Source organism: Aegilops tauschii, chromosome 4 (genome assembly GCF_002575655.3).
Source record: "Aegilops tauschii subsp. strangulata cultivar AL8/78 chromosome 4, Aet v6.0, whole genome shotgun sequence".
In the NCBI taxonomy this organism is placed as follows: domain Eukaryota; kingdom Viridiplantae; phylum Streptophyta; class Magnoliopsida; order Poales; family Poaceae; genus Aegilops; species Aegilops tauschii.
In genome coordinates, this window is record NC_053038.3 from 508,613,831 (window position 1) to 508,630,452 (window position 16,622).

The window sequence follows — 16,622 nt, forward strand, 5'->3', positions numbered from 1 at the left end:
AATCACACTGACACTGTCCGATCAAATTGTCCCTCCGTCGATCCATCCCCGGTAAAAATCAATCGATCTGCAGCAGATCAGAACTGAATAGATAAGAGGCATTTCACTGATGAATGAATGGATGGATCTCTCCGTCCTGGATCACATCGATCAAAGTTAATTTTATCGCCTCAATGATAGCCCAAAAAGTTTGGGCCCGGGTCCCTCTCTTCCACTAAGCTAGTACGCCGCTCTCACCACATGGCTCGTGCCACCCTGCCTCACCTCACCTCACCTCACCCGCCCGCCTACAAAACCGGCCTCCGCTCCCACCTGGACTCGCACCGATTTCTCCTCGTCTCCATCCTTAACCAGGAAGATAGCATCGCCATCCCACAGATTAGATAGCGCCACCGCAAAGTTGCTGCTGCTGCTATATAGTATCTCTTGCGGCCTCCAGGCTCCAGCGTCGAGGATTAATTGCCGCCGGCTTAAGGAAGCAAGACCTGATCGACGGCCATCCAGGGAGCTAGGCCAGGGATACACATACATGGAGGCGCCGGCGGCCAGAGGAGGAGAGCGAATGCGGCTGCGGGTAGTGGCGGTGGTGGTGGTGCTGGCGATGGCGGCGGCGACGGCGCGGGCGCAGCTGCAGGTCGGGTACTACGACACGCTGTGCCCGGCGGCGGAGATCATCGTGCAGCAGGAGGTCAGCAAGGGCGTCTCCGGCAGCCCCGGCACCGCCGCCGGCCTCCTCCGGCTCCACTTCCACGACTGCTTCGTCAGGGTACGTCCATCCGTCCGTCCGTCAGTACTCAATTCCCTTCTCTTCCATGGCCAAGAGCTCGGTTCTTGCTTGGCGTGAGATCGAGGTCAGAGGTAGGAGTAGATAGATTACTAGAGAAGTAGAGATGCCTGGCTGCTCGCGGTGAGTGATCCAATGCGGCGTGATGTCAGCGTGGGGATCGGCGCGCTTGGCTCGCATGTGGAGGAGCCCGCTGATTGTCCTCTTTTGCCGCGCGCCGTGCTCTGCTCCGGCAGTTTCTTCCTCTTTTATTTACGGCGAGGAGGTGGTAGATGCGGGTGCTGGGGGCCCGTAGTGGTGACAGTCTGACAGGCCGTTGCCATATGAGTCCATTCTTTGCTCTGTTTTTTTGTCTTCTTTCTTGGCAAAATTGGATAGAGCCTCGACGCTAACCCCCAACCGCTCGAGCGTGACGAGTTGGGTTGGAGCGATGCTTGACAGTGCATGCTTGGTTGCTTTCATTCATGGACCTGGCCGCATGATATCACCAACTCCTACTCGATCGATCATCGTGATAATTGATGCTTGTTTGTGGTGCGTGGTGCAGGGGTGCGACGGGTCGGTGCTGCTGGACTCGACGCCGGGCAACCAGGCGGAGAAGGACGCGGCGCCCAACTCGAGCCTGCGGGGGTTCGAGGTGATCGACGCGGCCAAGACGCGGCTGGAGCAGGCCTGCTACGGCGTCGTCTCCTGCGCCGACGTGCTCGCCTTCGCCGCCAGAGACGCCCTCGCCCTGGTAACTTCCATACATACACACGCACTCTTTCATTGTCCCCTGCATGTTACATTCAGTTATTTTCCAGTTGAGTTCTCTGTGTTAGTCGCTTCGACGGTGGGGCCGGAGGAATGTGGTGTCGGAATATAGAAGCATGCATGTGGCGCGGGCCTCCACCGATCTCCGATCAAGCCTTTTTACCGATGCCGCGATCGATCGATCGATCGATCCCCGAGCCTCTCTTTTTGCCACCATACGTACCGCCTTTGCTGTGTATCTTTCTCGAAAAGCAAGCAACGAGGACCTGAAAGGAACCGACCGCCTTTTGTTTATCTCCTTTCCTTTCCACCCGAAGGCCGCACTGGCGCCAGTAGTCCTAGCCCTATACTAGTCCTACGTGCCTGCCAACCTGCACCGAACGATGCCGAGAACAGAAGACAGGATGCCGTTCCTCGCTCGACCGGTCAGGCGAATCCGGCATTGGCATTGCTTCCGGCGCATCGCAAGCACCCGCACGTGCGTACAGGCTCTGCAAGTGCAGGCCCGTTCAGTTGCTTCGGGCGCACGCAGTACGTTACGTTACGGTGACCGTCCGTGTGTACTTACTGATCAAGGGTCGCATCGCATGTCCGTGTCACGCCTCACTGCCACGTTGTGGCGGTAGTGGGAAAGGAGGAGAACCCTGGTCGCTTTCCCCGACCTTGCTTCTTGCCGGACGTGGCCAGACCAGGCTGTTCGTGGCCATCATGCGTGCGGGGTTCCATTTTCAGGAGAAAGAAAAATAGTACGTGGCATAGAAAGTTTACTTTGAGCCTGTTGCCAGTCGGGCTTTTTAATTTTAACTGGTAGTAGTAGTAGAAGATGGGTGCGCGTAGTGCCAGAGGCCGATCATTCCCGAGCTTTGCTCCGGTCTCGATGCAAGGAAGATCGCCAGCTGCATCCCGGCGCAGGGTGGTGGGGGAGAAGTTCAAATACCCAAGCGATCTGCCGCTCTTTCCCGATGCAGGCCTTTAATTACTTCTTCAGTTAGTTACGCCGCGCAGACAACGGTACAATCTGTTGGTAGTACTGCTGGTAGGAACAGTGCTCTGGTTGGAGTATTTGTTGAAGTTGAGCTGATTGGAGCAGTTAATGTGCTGTGGGTTGTTGGGCGGATTTGTGTGGAATGCTACTCATAAGACCGTTGCAGCATTGGCCTCTTTGACTAACGGCGCCTGTAGCTCTGGTTTCAAGTGGAATCTCAACTCGTGCTGACAACAGAACCGTGAGCTACAAAACGAGTCTTGTTGATTAGTGCTGACCACATGCATGGTAGGAGTAGAAATTTTGCCCATCTTATCTATTAGCGCAGTTTCTGAGCTCGTATGTTTCCGTGGGCTTAAAACTCCTTGACGATCGAGTACTGCACTGCCACTGCCAGTGTGTGACTGACAGTGAAGCTTACATTCAGAGCTGGAGACAGCACATGACGCTAACAACCTTCTTGACACGAAAAAGACGCGTACCAGCAGACAGGAGCGCCGGTGACGACCGGCGGTTCGGGCTCCGGCCCCGTTCCTGTCAATCAGCCAGCATTGCGTGCGCCTGGCGGCGATAATCAAATCCGGGGTGCTATTTAGGGGATCTTGGTCACCGGGCGGCGCACGCCAGGGTACGCTGGTGGCCGGGCCGACTAGTTTACGTGGATCCGTCTCACGCCCCATGTGGCCGGCACATGCCATGATTTCTGTCTCCCTCTCCTCCACTTGGATAGAAATACCAGTACTCCATGCCGAGCCGTCGTCCCCCGCCCCGGCTCACCAACCATGTCCATGTGACGCGTCTCCATCCGTCCTTAGCCCGTGGTTTTTGGCGGCCAGTGCTCGCAAATCCTGGCACGCAACAATGGTGGATACAGATTAAGCTGCTACACGTCAGTGTACTGACGCTTGCTGTTGCCATCGATCCCCGAACAGTCTCTGTTCGATCCTCTCCGTGTACCAGACGTTGATTGCTCTAATGGCATCTTCTCTGAAAATGGTGATGATTTCTAAGAGTCGTGAAAATGGCGTGCAGTTTTGGCAGAATGGCAATTAACTGACGATGTGTGCGAATGTGTATGCAGGTCGGAGGCAGCTCGTACCAGGTGCCGGCCGGGCGACGAGACGGCAACGTCTCCGTGGCGGGGGAGACCAACGGGAACCTGCCGCCGCCGACCGCCAACGTGAACCAGCTCAACCAGATCTTCGGCTCCAAGGGCCTCTCCCAGGCCCAGATGGTCGCGCTCTCAGGTGCGTGCGTAGTCACCACCTCAACCTCGGGCGCCGACGGCCCGAGAGATTTGCTGACTGGTTGAATTTGGATTGCAGGGGCGCACACGGTGGGGATGGCGCAGTGCAGCTCCTTCAGCAGCCGGCTCTACTCGTACGGGACCAACGGCGGCAAGGACCCCAGCATGGACCCGGCCTACCTGGCCACCCTGAGCACGCAGTGCCCGCAGTCCGGCGCCAGCCAGCCCGTGGCCATGGACCCCGTCACCCCCAACACCTTCGACACCAACTACTACGCCAACGTCGCCGCCAACCGCGGCCTGCTCGCCTCCGACCAGGCGCTCCTCGCCGACAACAGCACCGCCGCGCAGGTCCTCGGCTACACCACCAGCCCCGGCACCTTCCAGACCGACTTCGCCAGTGCCATGGTGGCCATGGGCGCCATCGGCGTGCTCACCGGCAACCAAGGCACCATCAGGACCAACTGCAGGGTCGTCGGCTAGCTGCTCGTCCATCAGGAACCTGAACTGAATTTGGTTCTAGTATAGAGTGTAAGAAGCTGTTTGATCATCCGTTTGGTCGATCTGTACTAGCTAGCTAGCTTAGCTTAGCCCGACCGTCCTCTCTCTTCTTCTTCTTCATCTTGCAGCATACTTTCTTTCTCTGCTTTTGTATTCTCTTGATTAGCCTCTGTATGTATGTATTACTATCTAGCAACTGGACTGGGAACTGTATGTAATGACATGATCACAGCATGATTGGGTTGGGTACCAATGTACCAATATACAGTGCTTAATAAAAACCTATACTACTACAGAGTACAGACAGACATGTGTAATGTGTTGCTACTAGCGCCACTTCTCTCTGATTTCTTTTTAAAAACTTTTGCGGATAGTCGAGGTAGCACATAGGGCAGATTTTTTTCAAAATAATCTAAAGTATCAACCACTGTGTCCAGCAAAAATTTTAACATCTCCCAATTTTTTTTCCTGGTCTCTTTGTATGGAACAGGATGAATTCTTCAAAACAAAAAAACTTTTTTCTTCTGATTTTTATTTTGTTTAGTCCGTTTTGATTTAGAAAACAATATACAAAAAAACTTTGTAAATTTTATACAAAAATATCATAAATTCAAAAATAATTGTTCACTAAAGTAATAAACGTTCTTGGAATCTATTTCATAAATCTAGAAAATATAATGAATTTTGCAAAAAATGTTGATTAATTTAGAAGCAAAAAATTAATTACCAGAAGGAAGCAAGAGGAACAACAACAAAAAACCCAGCGAAAATGTGTTGGGAAAAAACTGAAAATGAGAAAATAAAATAAAACCAAAAACAAAACCGAAAATAGAAGAAGAATGATACTAGCAGTTAAAAGGCAAATAAAAATAAAGCCTAAACCGACATGTAAAATATCGAAAGGAAGGATTGGTGCCTAATGGGCCTGGCCCGTTTTGGATCATATAATACCTCTAATATTTAGTTTGTACCAAGTTCCTAGGAAATTTCTTTCAATGCAAAATCCTAGAAGTTTGTGTAAATAAAATAAAGAGATTTTTCAACACATTTCATTTTTTTTTATCTCAAGTGAAAAACTACGAACACCGTGAATCATAGTATTTTTCTTTTCTGAAAATAGCAGGAATTATTCTCTTCTAAGAAAACTAAGAATTTAAAAAGAAATTATGAGAAAGGTACATAACCGTCACAATCAAAATGAATGTATCTTGTGACATAAACACAAACGAAGTTGCTACAGGCCACCAGTGAAGGAGATAATTTCTATCTTTACAGTTTACAGTGCTTCATATTGATCGTTTTTATTAAATCAGCATGTACCCCGAAATGTTTGCCATCCAATGCTCCCGTTAAATCTTTGCTATGTTTGTCAGACATACTACCTCGAATTAAATGAGAACGTACAACTCTTTACTCCTGGCATATATGCAAGCACGTTGTATTGCGATCTCGCTGCCAATTAAATGAAATACGCACTTATCGCCAAACAGACCGCAAGTGGCTTTAATTTCAGGGGGTGCGTCACTGTGTGCTTCTCGTCCGCGTCCACCACGTTATACACAAATGTGGAAGTGTTTTTTCTACAGGGAGAGGCTTTGATCTGTTCATGCCCACTATTTTAATTTCAAACGAATATGTTATGAATGTGAAAACATATTCATCTATAATTCAAATTGTTATTGCAGTTCTAAAAAGCAGTATAATTTATGAAAAAATGTTCTTGAATGTGAAAAAATATTCTTTCAATATACCAACTTCATGAATTTTCAATAATCTGTGTGAAATTTTAAAAAGTATTTGTGCATATTAAAAAAATGTTTGTGCAATTTTTAGAAACTTTATCAAAAAAGTTTGCTTCTCGCTAACAATTTCATCAAATTTATTTATTTTTCTTGATTTTTTAAAAGTTTTTCACATTTTTAAGTATGTTCACATTTTTGAAATGTCCATGTGTGAAATGTTTGCATATTTTAAGAAAACTTTGTAAATTTTCTAAAAAAGATAATATATTCGAAAGTAAATTTAAGAAAAAATGTTCAGTAAAATACAAAAGGTTCTTGGATTATATTTTTCATAAATCTAACAAATATCATGCTTTTTAAAAACATTTATGAATACAGTAAACAAAAAATTAAATACCAGAAGAAACCAATGGGAACAAAAAAAGATAAAAGAAAATAAACCAGCAAAAATATCTTGAGAAAGTTGGAAAAGGAAGAAAATAAAATAAAACCAAAAACACAACCAAAAATAAAAAGAATGATACTAACATTGAAAAGACAAATAAAAATATAGCCTAAACCGACATGAAAAATATCAAAAAGGAAGGATTGGTACCTAATGGGATTGGCCCATTTACTCACGCCATGCGTGCTCGGCAGCCGTGCATCAAATAGGATTAGCCTTGCTATACTGCCTTCATCGCCGAGTATACAACGGTAGTTGGGTCGGCGACTGACGACCCATACTATACTTACAGAAGCGTTCATCCGGAAATGCAAAGGAGCACCTTCGGGAGTACCCCTATATGTCATCATTAAATAAGCATAGGGTATGCACCACTATATTAGTTCGAGTGTATTCTTCAGTTTCAATTGGATGTATGTTTTCCTTTAGGAGAGGTATTCTTCTATCATCTTAATGATCGGTAAGTAAGAATAAATGCATCAAGATGTGGACGGCTGGATTGACATTTGACAATGGCCCACATGCTGCAACTTGCACACAACGGTTATGCTCCCCGCCGCTCCTTCGGCGAGCTCCCAACGCACTCCAACCACTACATTGCGACCTCCTCCATCATTCTTTTGTTGCAAGGGCTATTGGAGTCGTCATGGGCACTGACCGGTGCTTCGCGAGCAGTAGCCAACGAGGGACTGCCTGCACGCAGTGACTGCTGCTAGCTGGCGTCGATGTTGCTGCTACCACGCTATGTGGACTTGGAACCAACACGACGAGGTGCTACTACAATCGACGTGCGTCCGTGCTTCAACTTGCACACAACAGTGCTAGGATCGACACGTCATGTTGCTACGACCAGTGTGCGGCAACGACGACCATTGTCGTTCGATGTCGACGGCTGCAACCGGCGACGACAAATGCTACAACCCTCCACCGTGATGCTCTTACCCGCGCGGGGACGGCGCCACGAGAGGTGATGGAACTGGTAGGCGGATTGCTGGAACCGTAATCCCCGGATGCTACCATGACGACTCTCGGATGCTGCATCCATGACGACTCTCGGATGCTGCATCAATGACCACCACGCGCTGGACCCGTGGCCACCGGATGCTGCATCCACGCCCACTAAATGCTGGGACCAGCAGAGATGAGTGCTGGCAACCCACGACGTTACAGCTGCGGCAACCGTCGACGTGCCGCGAAGGCGTTCAAGACGGCGGCACGGTGGGCAGCCACAGGGAATGCTTACAATCACGACGCTGGAGGCTGCTATGGTGGACAGCCAACTTAGGGGCGCGGCTAATTTTTGCGAGAGTTTAGGTACCCGCGGCGTGCAGGGGATGAGCGTGGGTTGGAAGAAACCAACAAAAGGGGGTGTGTCGCTTTGATCTGACGGCTACGGCTACAGGAGAGGGCATCCAACGAGCTGGGAGCGACCGATCGAAAATTGGGCTGGCTGACTGGCGCATAGCACTGGCCTTTAGCAATTGAAGAAAATAATAAAATAATCTACCGCGTTGCTGCAAAATGCAAACTATTGACCGATCAAACCAGAAGATTATAAAGCATGTTATCCAAGGCATGAGATATACTAGTAGTGCCTTTGAACACAAGGAAGCGAGTTGCAGTTGTCAACTCTCGACCGTATTATTCTCGCATATATCGTTCGTCTTCAAAGTCCGCAGCCAAGGTGCGACAAACGTACCAGGAACCAGATACCGTAAGCAGCACTGAAAATGGTAAATTCCTCCGTACACTAATATAAAAGCGTTTAGACCACTACATTAATGATCTAAACAAATACTCTTATATTAGTTTACAGAAGGAGCAGTGATCTAAACGCTCTTATATTATTAGTTTACAGAAGGAGTAGTAAAAAGAAAAGAATTTCTAGAGGCAAAAGAAAAGTCCCAGCTACTGGTCAAAACAGATTCATTCATCGGCGTGTTACGACTCACGGCGTGATACGTGTCACGTGGTGGGAAACTCGAATTTCACGAGCGAGCGGCACGGCAGTCGGCACGAGGACCTCCGCAGCTCGGCTCCCTGGGTGGACCCGCCGCGCCAGAGACACGAGTCGCACCCCGGCGAATATTCCGCTTCCCCGAGGGCAGGGGCAGTTTCGTCCCGCCGTCCACGTGGGCTAACCAACCGGTCCAACCCCCAATAGTGCGGGGCATTCAGGTACTTTCCCCGGCCCCGCCCAGCATTTTTGCCTTTTGCTTTTTGTTTCGCATTCGCAGTACGCGCTCTCTCTTTTCCCCTCTCCCCCCTCCCTTTGCCGCTTTCATTGTTCCCCTCCGCCGCGAGCTTCCAGAAGCGACGGAGAAGGGGAGGAGGAAGAAGCAAAGCTCTGGATCGATCTCCGCCCTCGGCATGGCGCGCGTGCTCCCTCTTGACATTGAGCCCGGGGAGGCACCCAGGTAGCGAGCGCGCACCTCTCCTCTCTCCAGCCGCCGCGGTCTCGGCTGCTTTTATTGATTTTTTCCTGCTCGGATTTTCATTTTTGGGCGAGCGATTCCGGCGAGAGGCTCGTCTCCTCTAGGCGTCAGGGCTTGGGTGGTAAGCAGTTAGGTCGCGGCCAGATTCCCGTTCGGAGGTTTATCAATCTGTTATTCCCTTGTTACTGCCCCAAACATAGGTTTAGGTACGCCAAATCGTGGCTTACTTTCGCTGTAGCTACTACCCATCTCGAGGCCGCCTTCCAAGCGAGCGGAAACGGGGTCATCTTGCTTTGCTATTATTCTTTGGTTATTATTCCCATCCACCTTTGTTACTAGTTTGTTGGAACAAAAATGATAAAGTAGTGATTAAATAAACGAAGTACTACTAGTACTAAGATTTTTGTGTGGTTCTCGTCTGGCATACTGGCCCCCCACCCCACCCCACCTGCTGCTGCTCACTCTGCTCCTGCAGCTGGCCATCCACCGCTGTCTGTCTGGGCGGTGGCTCCGGGATGGGGATCATTTCACGCTGCCGCCCACCCACCATTGATTAGAGCTGTGGGGCATGGGATTGCTACCTGTTACTACCAGCCTAATCCCGTGCACCAGCTATGTTTCAATATGACCCATGCATTCGGAACTTAGGAGGAATGACAGCAAAGAGGAGCGATCCTTTTCAGATTCTTAGTACCTAACGATCTTACGCTTGGTTTATGTCATCTTTTTCCTCATCCTCGGTTGTCCAAAGTTTCCGTAAATCTTGGTTTCCTTAAAAATTGCACATCTCATAGACATTGTAAGTTTGCAATTTCAGCAAACATGTATCTGCAGTTCTTAGTTTGATATGTGGGGTGAGGTTGGGATTTTGGATGAAAATGGTCGGATCTTGGTCCAAGGGCTTAAAAAGGTGACTGAGGTTCTAGCATAATTCAGGCAACTTATGAGCATGTTACATTCTGATATTGGCTTCAGATTATATGATCTTATTTTCCTTTCGGTTGTTGGTTGGGTTCCCTGTGCCCGGGTACCATGGTTTTGAAGATAACAGGTGTCTCATGAGCCCAGGATTCATTTAGGAATCCTTGTAGCACAGATCTCCATTCCTACTTGGACTAGGATATGAGTCACATTACTCTTAAGTTTTGCTTTGAGAAGGATCTAATGATGTATCCAGTTTGGGAATCTTACTTACATTAGCATGTTACATCCAATGCTACTTTGAATATCATGATTGAGCGACCGTTTGCTACACTACGCCATGCCAGCTAAACCAGTGCATTTGAGTGTGAGTTCAGTTATGTGTGTAAATAAGCTCTCACGGATTACTGTTTTAAGGAAATAACAAGGAGTTGGGCCTGTGCAACTCTAATTTAGATAAGGATCGTCACATGTCAACCTTAACCCTACAACTATGGCACAAATTAATAAGATTTGTTCGTGTGCTGTATCAGTACCTTTATTTCCTAATATTTCTTGGCTTGTACACAGAGCTGGTGAGACGGTCGCAAGCATGCCAAGCTCTTCAGCTGTGGCATCAAACATGAAGGACGACGAATATGCGAGGCTGGTGACACCAGCTCAACATGCAACAGCTGACAACAACACAGAAATTCCTGAGCAACCAAAGTCAAGACACTTCATTTGGTGGATGAAAGTTCTGCTTGGCTGCTTCCTTCTTATATTAGCATCTTATATCTTCGTGAAATTTGGAGTCCCCTTTGCCTTTCAGAAGGTGAGGCGCTCATACTTTCTGTGCAAAAGGAAATCTCTTGGGAGGGTAATTTTTGGCATATGCCACTGGGATGTCAGTAGACTTTCATTCTTCTAGTTACCTTTCACTGAATTTCACAAAATGCCTTTCAAAACCAACTGATGTTGGCTTGTTGGTTGGCTCTTCAGTAGTAATTGCCATTTTGGGCTGTGATCTTTTGATCAGTCAGTCGTGGTCCATTTTATTTTCTTACTATAATCAGGAACTTTAAGGTGGCATGCATATATAATTTCCATGGGACAATCAGAAAGCTTGATGCCATTATCACACTGCTCATTAAATTTCTTTGGTTGTCCTTTACTATACTTGAACCAGCACCAGTGATGCATTCAACTTAATACTTTTGGTCTTTGTTGAACATGTCTGTTATATGTTTCCTTTTGTCACATATGCTTAGGTCTCAAGCATATGCTCAGGGTTCAGCTTGTAATGGTTAGGAATTACTGTTAGACTAGTACATTGACATGAATATTCTGGTTGGGTCATATAACTAGAATGCTATTTGCTTAGTGAGTGCATATGTGGCATACTGAACTTTGAGGGATATTTTATTTGTATTATGAAAATATCAATTGTATCATGTTTTTGAGCTATGTTGTGCATGTATACTCTTTTGATCTTATTCTCTTTTTTTACGAGACATTTTGAGTTGAGTTGTTGAAACAGAACATCTACGGCAATATTCATGTATATTCTTCTGTTTGTTGCAGGTTCTGTTGCCAATCATGCAATGGGAAGCAAGCGCCTTTGGCCGTCCTGTATTGGCTCTTGTCCTTGTCGCATCTTTGGCTCTCCTCCCACTCATCTTAGTCCCTTCTGGACCTTCTATGTGGTTAGCAGGAATGATCTTCGGTTATGGCTGGGGTTTCTTGATTATTATGGTTGGGACTACTCTTGGCATGGTTGCATCATATTGGATCGGCTCATTGTTCCGCAAACGTCTACATGTAAAATTTCTCAGACTTGCATCTTTTCACTAAGGAGCTATGCCTTACTGTTCTTCTTCTTATCTGGTTTGTTCCTTTTTCTAATGCAGGCATGGTTAAAGAGATGGCCTCAGCAGATAGCTCTAATACAGCTTGCTGGCGAAGGGAACTGGTTCCAGCAGTTTCGAGTTGTTGCACTATTCAGAATCTCACCATTTCCATATACAATTTTTAACTATGCCGTAACCGTGACAGAAATCAAGTTCAATCCTTACCTATGTGGTTCAATTGCCGGAATGGTACCTGAGGCATTCATCTATATCTATAGGTATACACAGATATTCACATTACAAATAGTGATTTGGTCAATTGAGTATCATTTTGTCATAGACTATTGAGGCCATCTAGGTTTATATATGCCCCCCTAATGTTCATCTGTCATCTGATTAATGCCCTTAACAAATAGTACATGGATTGGCGACTGATTATTTTCCAATGGAGTTCAACAATGGAGCATTATTTGGTAGACAAGCGTCATAATCTAATAATCTATACATTTGTGCTCTTGATAAGTTGGAAAAAGCTATTTTTTTTTCTTCTAGACTAGCAATATTGATAAGGATGGTGAATTGTAACCAACCCAAACAGAGAGAAGCTTGTCTTTTCAGGTTTTTTTTTTGGACACAGTATAGACGCAAGCGCTCATACATATTTGTCTTTTCAGGGTTGTGAGTGCACCAATCTGATTTCCAGAAGTACCATTAATCTGTATGCGTATATGCAAGTAAAAAAAAAAATAACTGTGAAGAAATTGTTCTCTATGCCAAATCTGATGGTACAGTTTCTACCAAACAAGTCCCAAATACTAGTTTTTTCTTATCAGTTAGCTGTTTAAGATAGAGAAGTTTGATTGCACACTTTATAGGTATCATGCATTTTGGATTTGAGCTAGCCCTACCTGAATATATTACTCAAGTTCAGTATCCAGATGCAAAGAGGAGCTTGTCTTTGTAGGAGTTGCTGAGTGCAGAGCAGTTACGTCTGGTTTCCAGAAGTATTGATGAGTTACTAATCTTGCTAATGCTTATGCAGCGGACGGCTAATACGCACGTTGGCCGATGTGAAGTATGGCAAGTATAAGATGACGCCGGTGGAGCTAACATACAACATAATCTCGTTCGTCGTTGCCGTTGTCCTCACTATCGCCTTTACAGTTTACGCCAAAAGGGCGCTAAGCCACATAAAAAGCTCAGATGATATCTGCGCAGAGGACCAGCCTGGGGTGACTGCACTCAAGAATGGCCACCAGGAGTGTTCCCGTGCACATCATGTAGCTTTAGATGTCGTGTGATGATGTGTGTATTCATCGGGAACGGATTAGGGTGAAGTGAGGTGGTGTTAGTTGATCATCGTTTTCTCCGTCAGAGGAGGCGAGGTAGGCTCTGACAGCAGGTGGATGCACCTGTCTAACTAGATACATGCCCAGCTAATATGGTTATACTACTAGTACTTTATTAGTTTCATGTAGTTATAATCACCAGAACATGTGACCGGCTTTGCTTGTTGTTGGCGGGAGATTTGTTCTGGCTGTTGATTGACTGGAAATTTGGCCTTCTCTCGAGGTGCATATATTTGCTCAGATGTTTCGCATGGCAGTGCATCCAGTTTTGCCACAGCACTGTTTCAGACTACTATCAAGATTCAGGAGGTCAGAATCCCTCCGAAAACGAACCAGGGCAGATTTTTTTTTCAAGCTAAGAGCCTTACCATCGCCAGGTGGACGCCTGTTGCTGGTCCTTCGGCGCACCCTGGACACCGACCGCGGAGGCTGCCGTCGGAGCCACGGAGAGTCTTACAGATAAGCAGGAGAAGGGGAAGGGAGTGACGAGTGAGTGAGTTCAAAGCAATTACCAGGAAACCCACTTTCGATATCGAAACGAGCATTATGGGGCGAAAACCTGGCAGCATCAAAAGTTCAGAGTAAAAACTACGCCCTATTACATCACCAGAAACATCCAACTAATAAAAGAGAAGCATCAGGGGACAAAACCAGGAGTGAGACCAGCAATCTGTCTCACAATAAAATAGCAGCACGAACTGATGTGAGAACGAGATGAGCTCCCAACCCAGCGACCAAGCTCCTTCGGCGGCGGACACTCCGGCGCCGCCGCACACCTCCAGTCCTGCCTCGGACGCCCCTGCCGCCGCCCCCGTCTGTCGTGCCCGCAGGTTCCAGCCGCAGGTCTTCTCCAACCTTTCCCCGGCCGGCCGACCTGTTCTGGATCTGGCCGCTGCTCCGACGCTCGGCCTCTCTGCTGAGGTCGTCCCAGGTCCCCCTCCTGTGTTCCTTCGTTCGGGTGAGCTGCAGATCGACGGGCGCGCGCGCCAGACAGCCCCGGTCTGCTGCACAGCACCTCCACCGGCTGGATCTCCGCCCTCATCAGTGCTCACGCCTGCTCCTGCCGCCAGCATCGCTCACGGCATGGGTGGATGGCTCGCGTGCTTCTCCAACGCCGGACCCGTATCTTCCTCGCCGACTGCTGTGGGAGGCGCCGGGCGCGAGTCGGATTTGGCCAGCGACGGATTGCAGCTGGTGTCATCTCGACGAGGTCCGCGCGGTCTGCCTCCTGCTCCAGCACCCGCTCGGCGTCCTCTCCCCGCCTGGATGGCTGGGAGGTGCTGCCGATGCCTCGCCCCGGGTCATCGCGCTGCTCTTTGTAGGGATCCCTTCAGATGCTCCCACTACCTCCGGCCCGGTCATCGTGCGCGGGGATGCAAGAACGCTTGGCGCCCACTCAGCTCCCTGTCGCCGCAGCGGCGTCCGGTTGCTGCTCCTCCCAGGCCTCACGCTCACGGGGCCGCCGCTCCCCAGGTCCCTGCTCGTGGATGGCCTACTCCTCAAGCTCCTCAAGCTCAAGTGTGTCACTTGCCGGCGCCTGCAGTACCTCAGCCTGGTGTCACCTCTGGGATCGGGGTGATTCCAGCTGCTCCAGAATTGCAGATGGAGGCTGCTCTCGGTTCCACATGTGCGGCGGTCGTTTGGCTCGCTGGAGCACAATCCAGTGTCTCATGTCAGGCCGCTGCTGAAGCTCTCGCTTCTGTGATTGGCGCACGGGCCGCGGACGTCAAGGTCGTGTGCAAGCCGGTGCAGCAGTCCGGCGTCGTCGACATTGCGGAGTGCAGCCGCAACCAGTGTCATCAGAGACGCTCGCCATCCTCCCCAACCTCTGTGCTGCCCTCACAGGCAACATCCCCAAAGGACGGCTCCGGGCTGATGCTGCTGCTCCATCGTGATAGCCCAAAGGCGTCGTCGCGCATTGCAAGTCCGGTCAGGGCCAGCAGTTCCTGCGGCCTTACCCCGGAGCGCCCACCTGGCTTCGAAGCCTCCTCTGACGCCACGCCTGCTGCTGTGACGGCCCCAACTCCGTTGAGTGATGTTCACAGTGCGCCCAACATCACAGTCATTCCACCGGTACCTACACTGGCAGCTCTGAAGATCCGAACGCCGTCACGCCTCGCCGGTCCTCTGCTGTCTTCATCGTGTGCGGACGCGGGCGAAGACCGTGAGCTACCTCCAGGTCTCGATTCCTATTATACGCCGGCAACGTCGCCGCTTGCACGCGACTTTGAGGTGTCGAAAGACTGGCCGGAGACCTTAACGCCGCTCTTCGCGGATGGCTCGCCGGCACGTACTCCCTTGCCACCTCGTCGTGGTGACGGCAGAGTGTTGTCCGGGTCGTTGTCCCCGGTTTCTTCAGAAAGGGTGTTGGCTGACGATGCCTTGTTTGTACCTGCACAATCACCTCTTATCAGCACGGCGCCGACGCCTCCACCTGCGAACAGAAACAGGAGGAAGACATTTGCTGTTGGATACACGGTGCGACGGAGCAGTATCAGGATCAAGAGTAGCCGCCGGGGCATGCCCATAGCGAAGATGGCCGAGCGAAATTTGTGTCGTCGTCTTGGCATAGTGGATGGTGCGGAGCAGGTCACCGAGCATGCCATTGACGAGTTCGTCTGTATGTTCAAGCAGAAGCTCCCCTCTACAGCTGTGGCAGCCCTGCGTGCCCTTTTTCGCCTGGATTGTGAGCAAGCCGGGGCCATGGAGGAAGCCCTGATGCGCCGGGGTGGGCAGGACGCCCTGGACCAGGAGGTACATGGAGATGATCCAGTGAGCTAATGTGTGCAGCTATGCTGTTGTTTGGGGTCGTCCAAGTTTCAAATGTTAGTACAACATACTATGTATGTGCTAGTGAGCACGCCCAAGTCTGCTGGATTGATGCTTTTGTGCTTTGGGCCGTGTATGGATGTATTATGTCTCCTGATCTGTTTCGCCCAAAGCAAGATTGCCCGTGTTACTTTGTTCTCCTTGTTGTTGGCCTGTTGGTACACCACCAAGTTTCCCAATAAATGACGACGATCTTTCTATTGTCAACTGGAACGTCAGAGGCCTAAACTGTCCGGCCAGGCGGACTGCAGTGCATGAGTCCATTGTCGCATCGGCTTGCAACATTGCTTGTCTTCAGGAGACAAAATTGCAGGACTTGGACGCGGCAACATCAGCTTATCTCGGCGGTTTTAGGATGAGAGGATTTGCACAGAGGCCGGCAACCGGCACTAGAGGAGGAATTGCAATTCTTTGGAATGACGATCTCTTCCGCATCTCGGACATCATCATGGGCATCTACTGCCTCTCTCTTACAGTTACCACTGTCCGGGAGGAGAGCTCCTTTCGCCTCACCTCCGTGTATGGCCCAACTGAGAGCAATCAAAAAGAGATTTTTTTTCGAGGAGCTTGTGGCTCACAAGCCGGGGCATGGAGGAAAGTGGCTTGTAAATGGGGATTTCAATCAAATTTACCGTGCAAGAGACAAGAACAAGAGGAACGTCAACCGCAATCGTATCAACCGGTTCCGCGCCACGCTTCATGGTTGTGATCTACGCGAGATTCACCTTCAAAATCGTCGTTTCACTTGGAGTAATGAGCGGCAAAATCCCACCATGAGCAAACTTGACAGTGTGTTTTGCAAC

The 16,622-nt window shown here is 49.2% G+C and overlaps 2 protein-coding genes across 3 annotated transcripts; both read left to right on the top strand.

Moving 5' to 3' along the window:
• The first annotated feature begins 283 nt into the window (after positions 1-283).
• Positions 284-4,562, top strand: LOC109736588 (peroxidase 5). Its single transcript, XM_020295800.4, has 4 exons — positions 284-766; positions 1,332-1,520; positions 3,604-3,769; positions 3,848-4,562. Exons 1-4 carry the CDS (start codon positions 530-532, stop codon positions 4,249-4,251), a joined length of 996 nt encoding a protein of 331 aa, XP_020151389.1. The 5' UTR covers positions 284-529; the 3' UTR covers positions 4,252-4,562.
• Positions 4,563-8,655: 4,093 nt separating this feature from the next.
• Positions 8,656-16,011, top strand: LOC109736589 (uncharacterized). 2 transcript variants are annotated; one of them, XM_020295801.3, is made up of 5 exons: positions 8,656-8,873; positions 10,383-10,626; positions 11,376-11,612; positions 11,702-11,919; positions 12,684-13,196. In XM_020295801.3, the coding sequence occupies exons 1-5, from the start codon at positions 8,827-8,829 to the stop codon at positions 12,940-12,942; spliced, it is 1,005 nt and encodes a 334-aa protein (XP_020151390.1). In that variant the 5' UTR covers positions 8,656-8,826; the 3' UTR covers positions 12,943-13,196. The 2 variants fall into 2 exon arrangements, with proteins under 2 accessions (XP_020151390.1, XP_073353263.1); XM_073497162.1 differs by lacking the exons at positions 8,656-8,873; positions 10,383-10,626 and adding an exon at positions 12,316-12,426 and having other exon boundaries at positions 11,589-11,612; positions 12,684-16,011.
• The last annotated feature ends 611 nt before the right edge of the window (positions 16,012-16,622 follow it).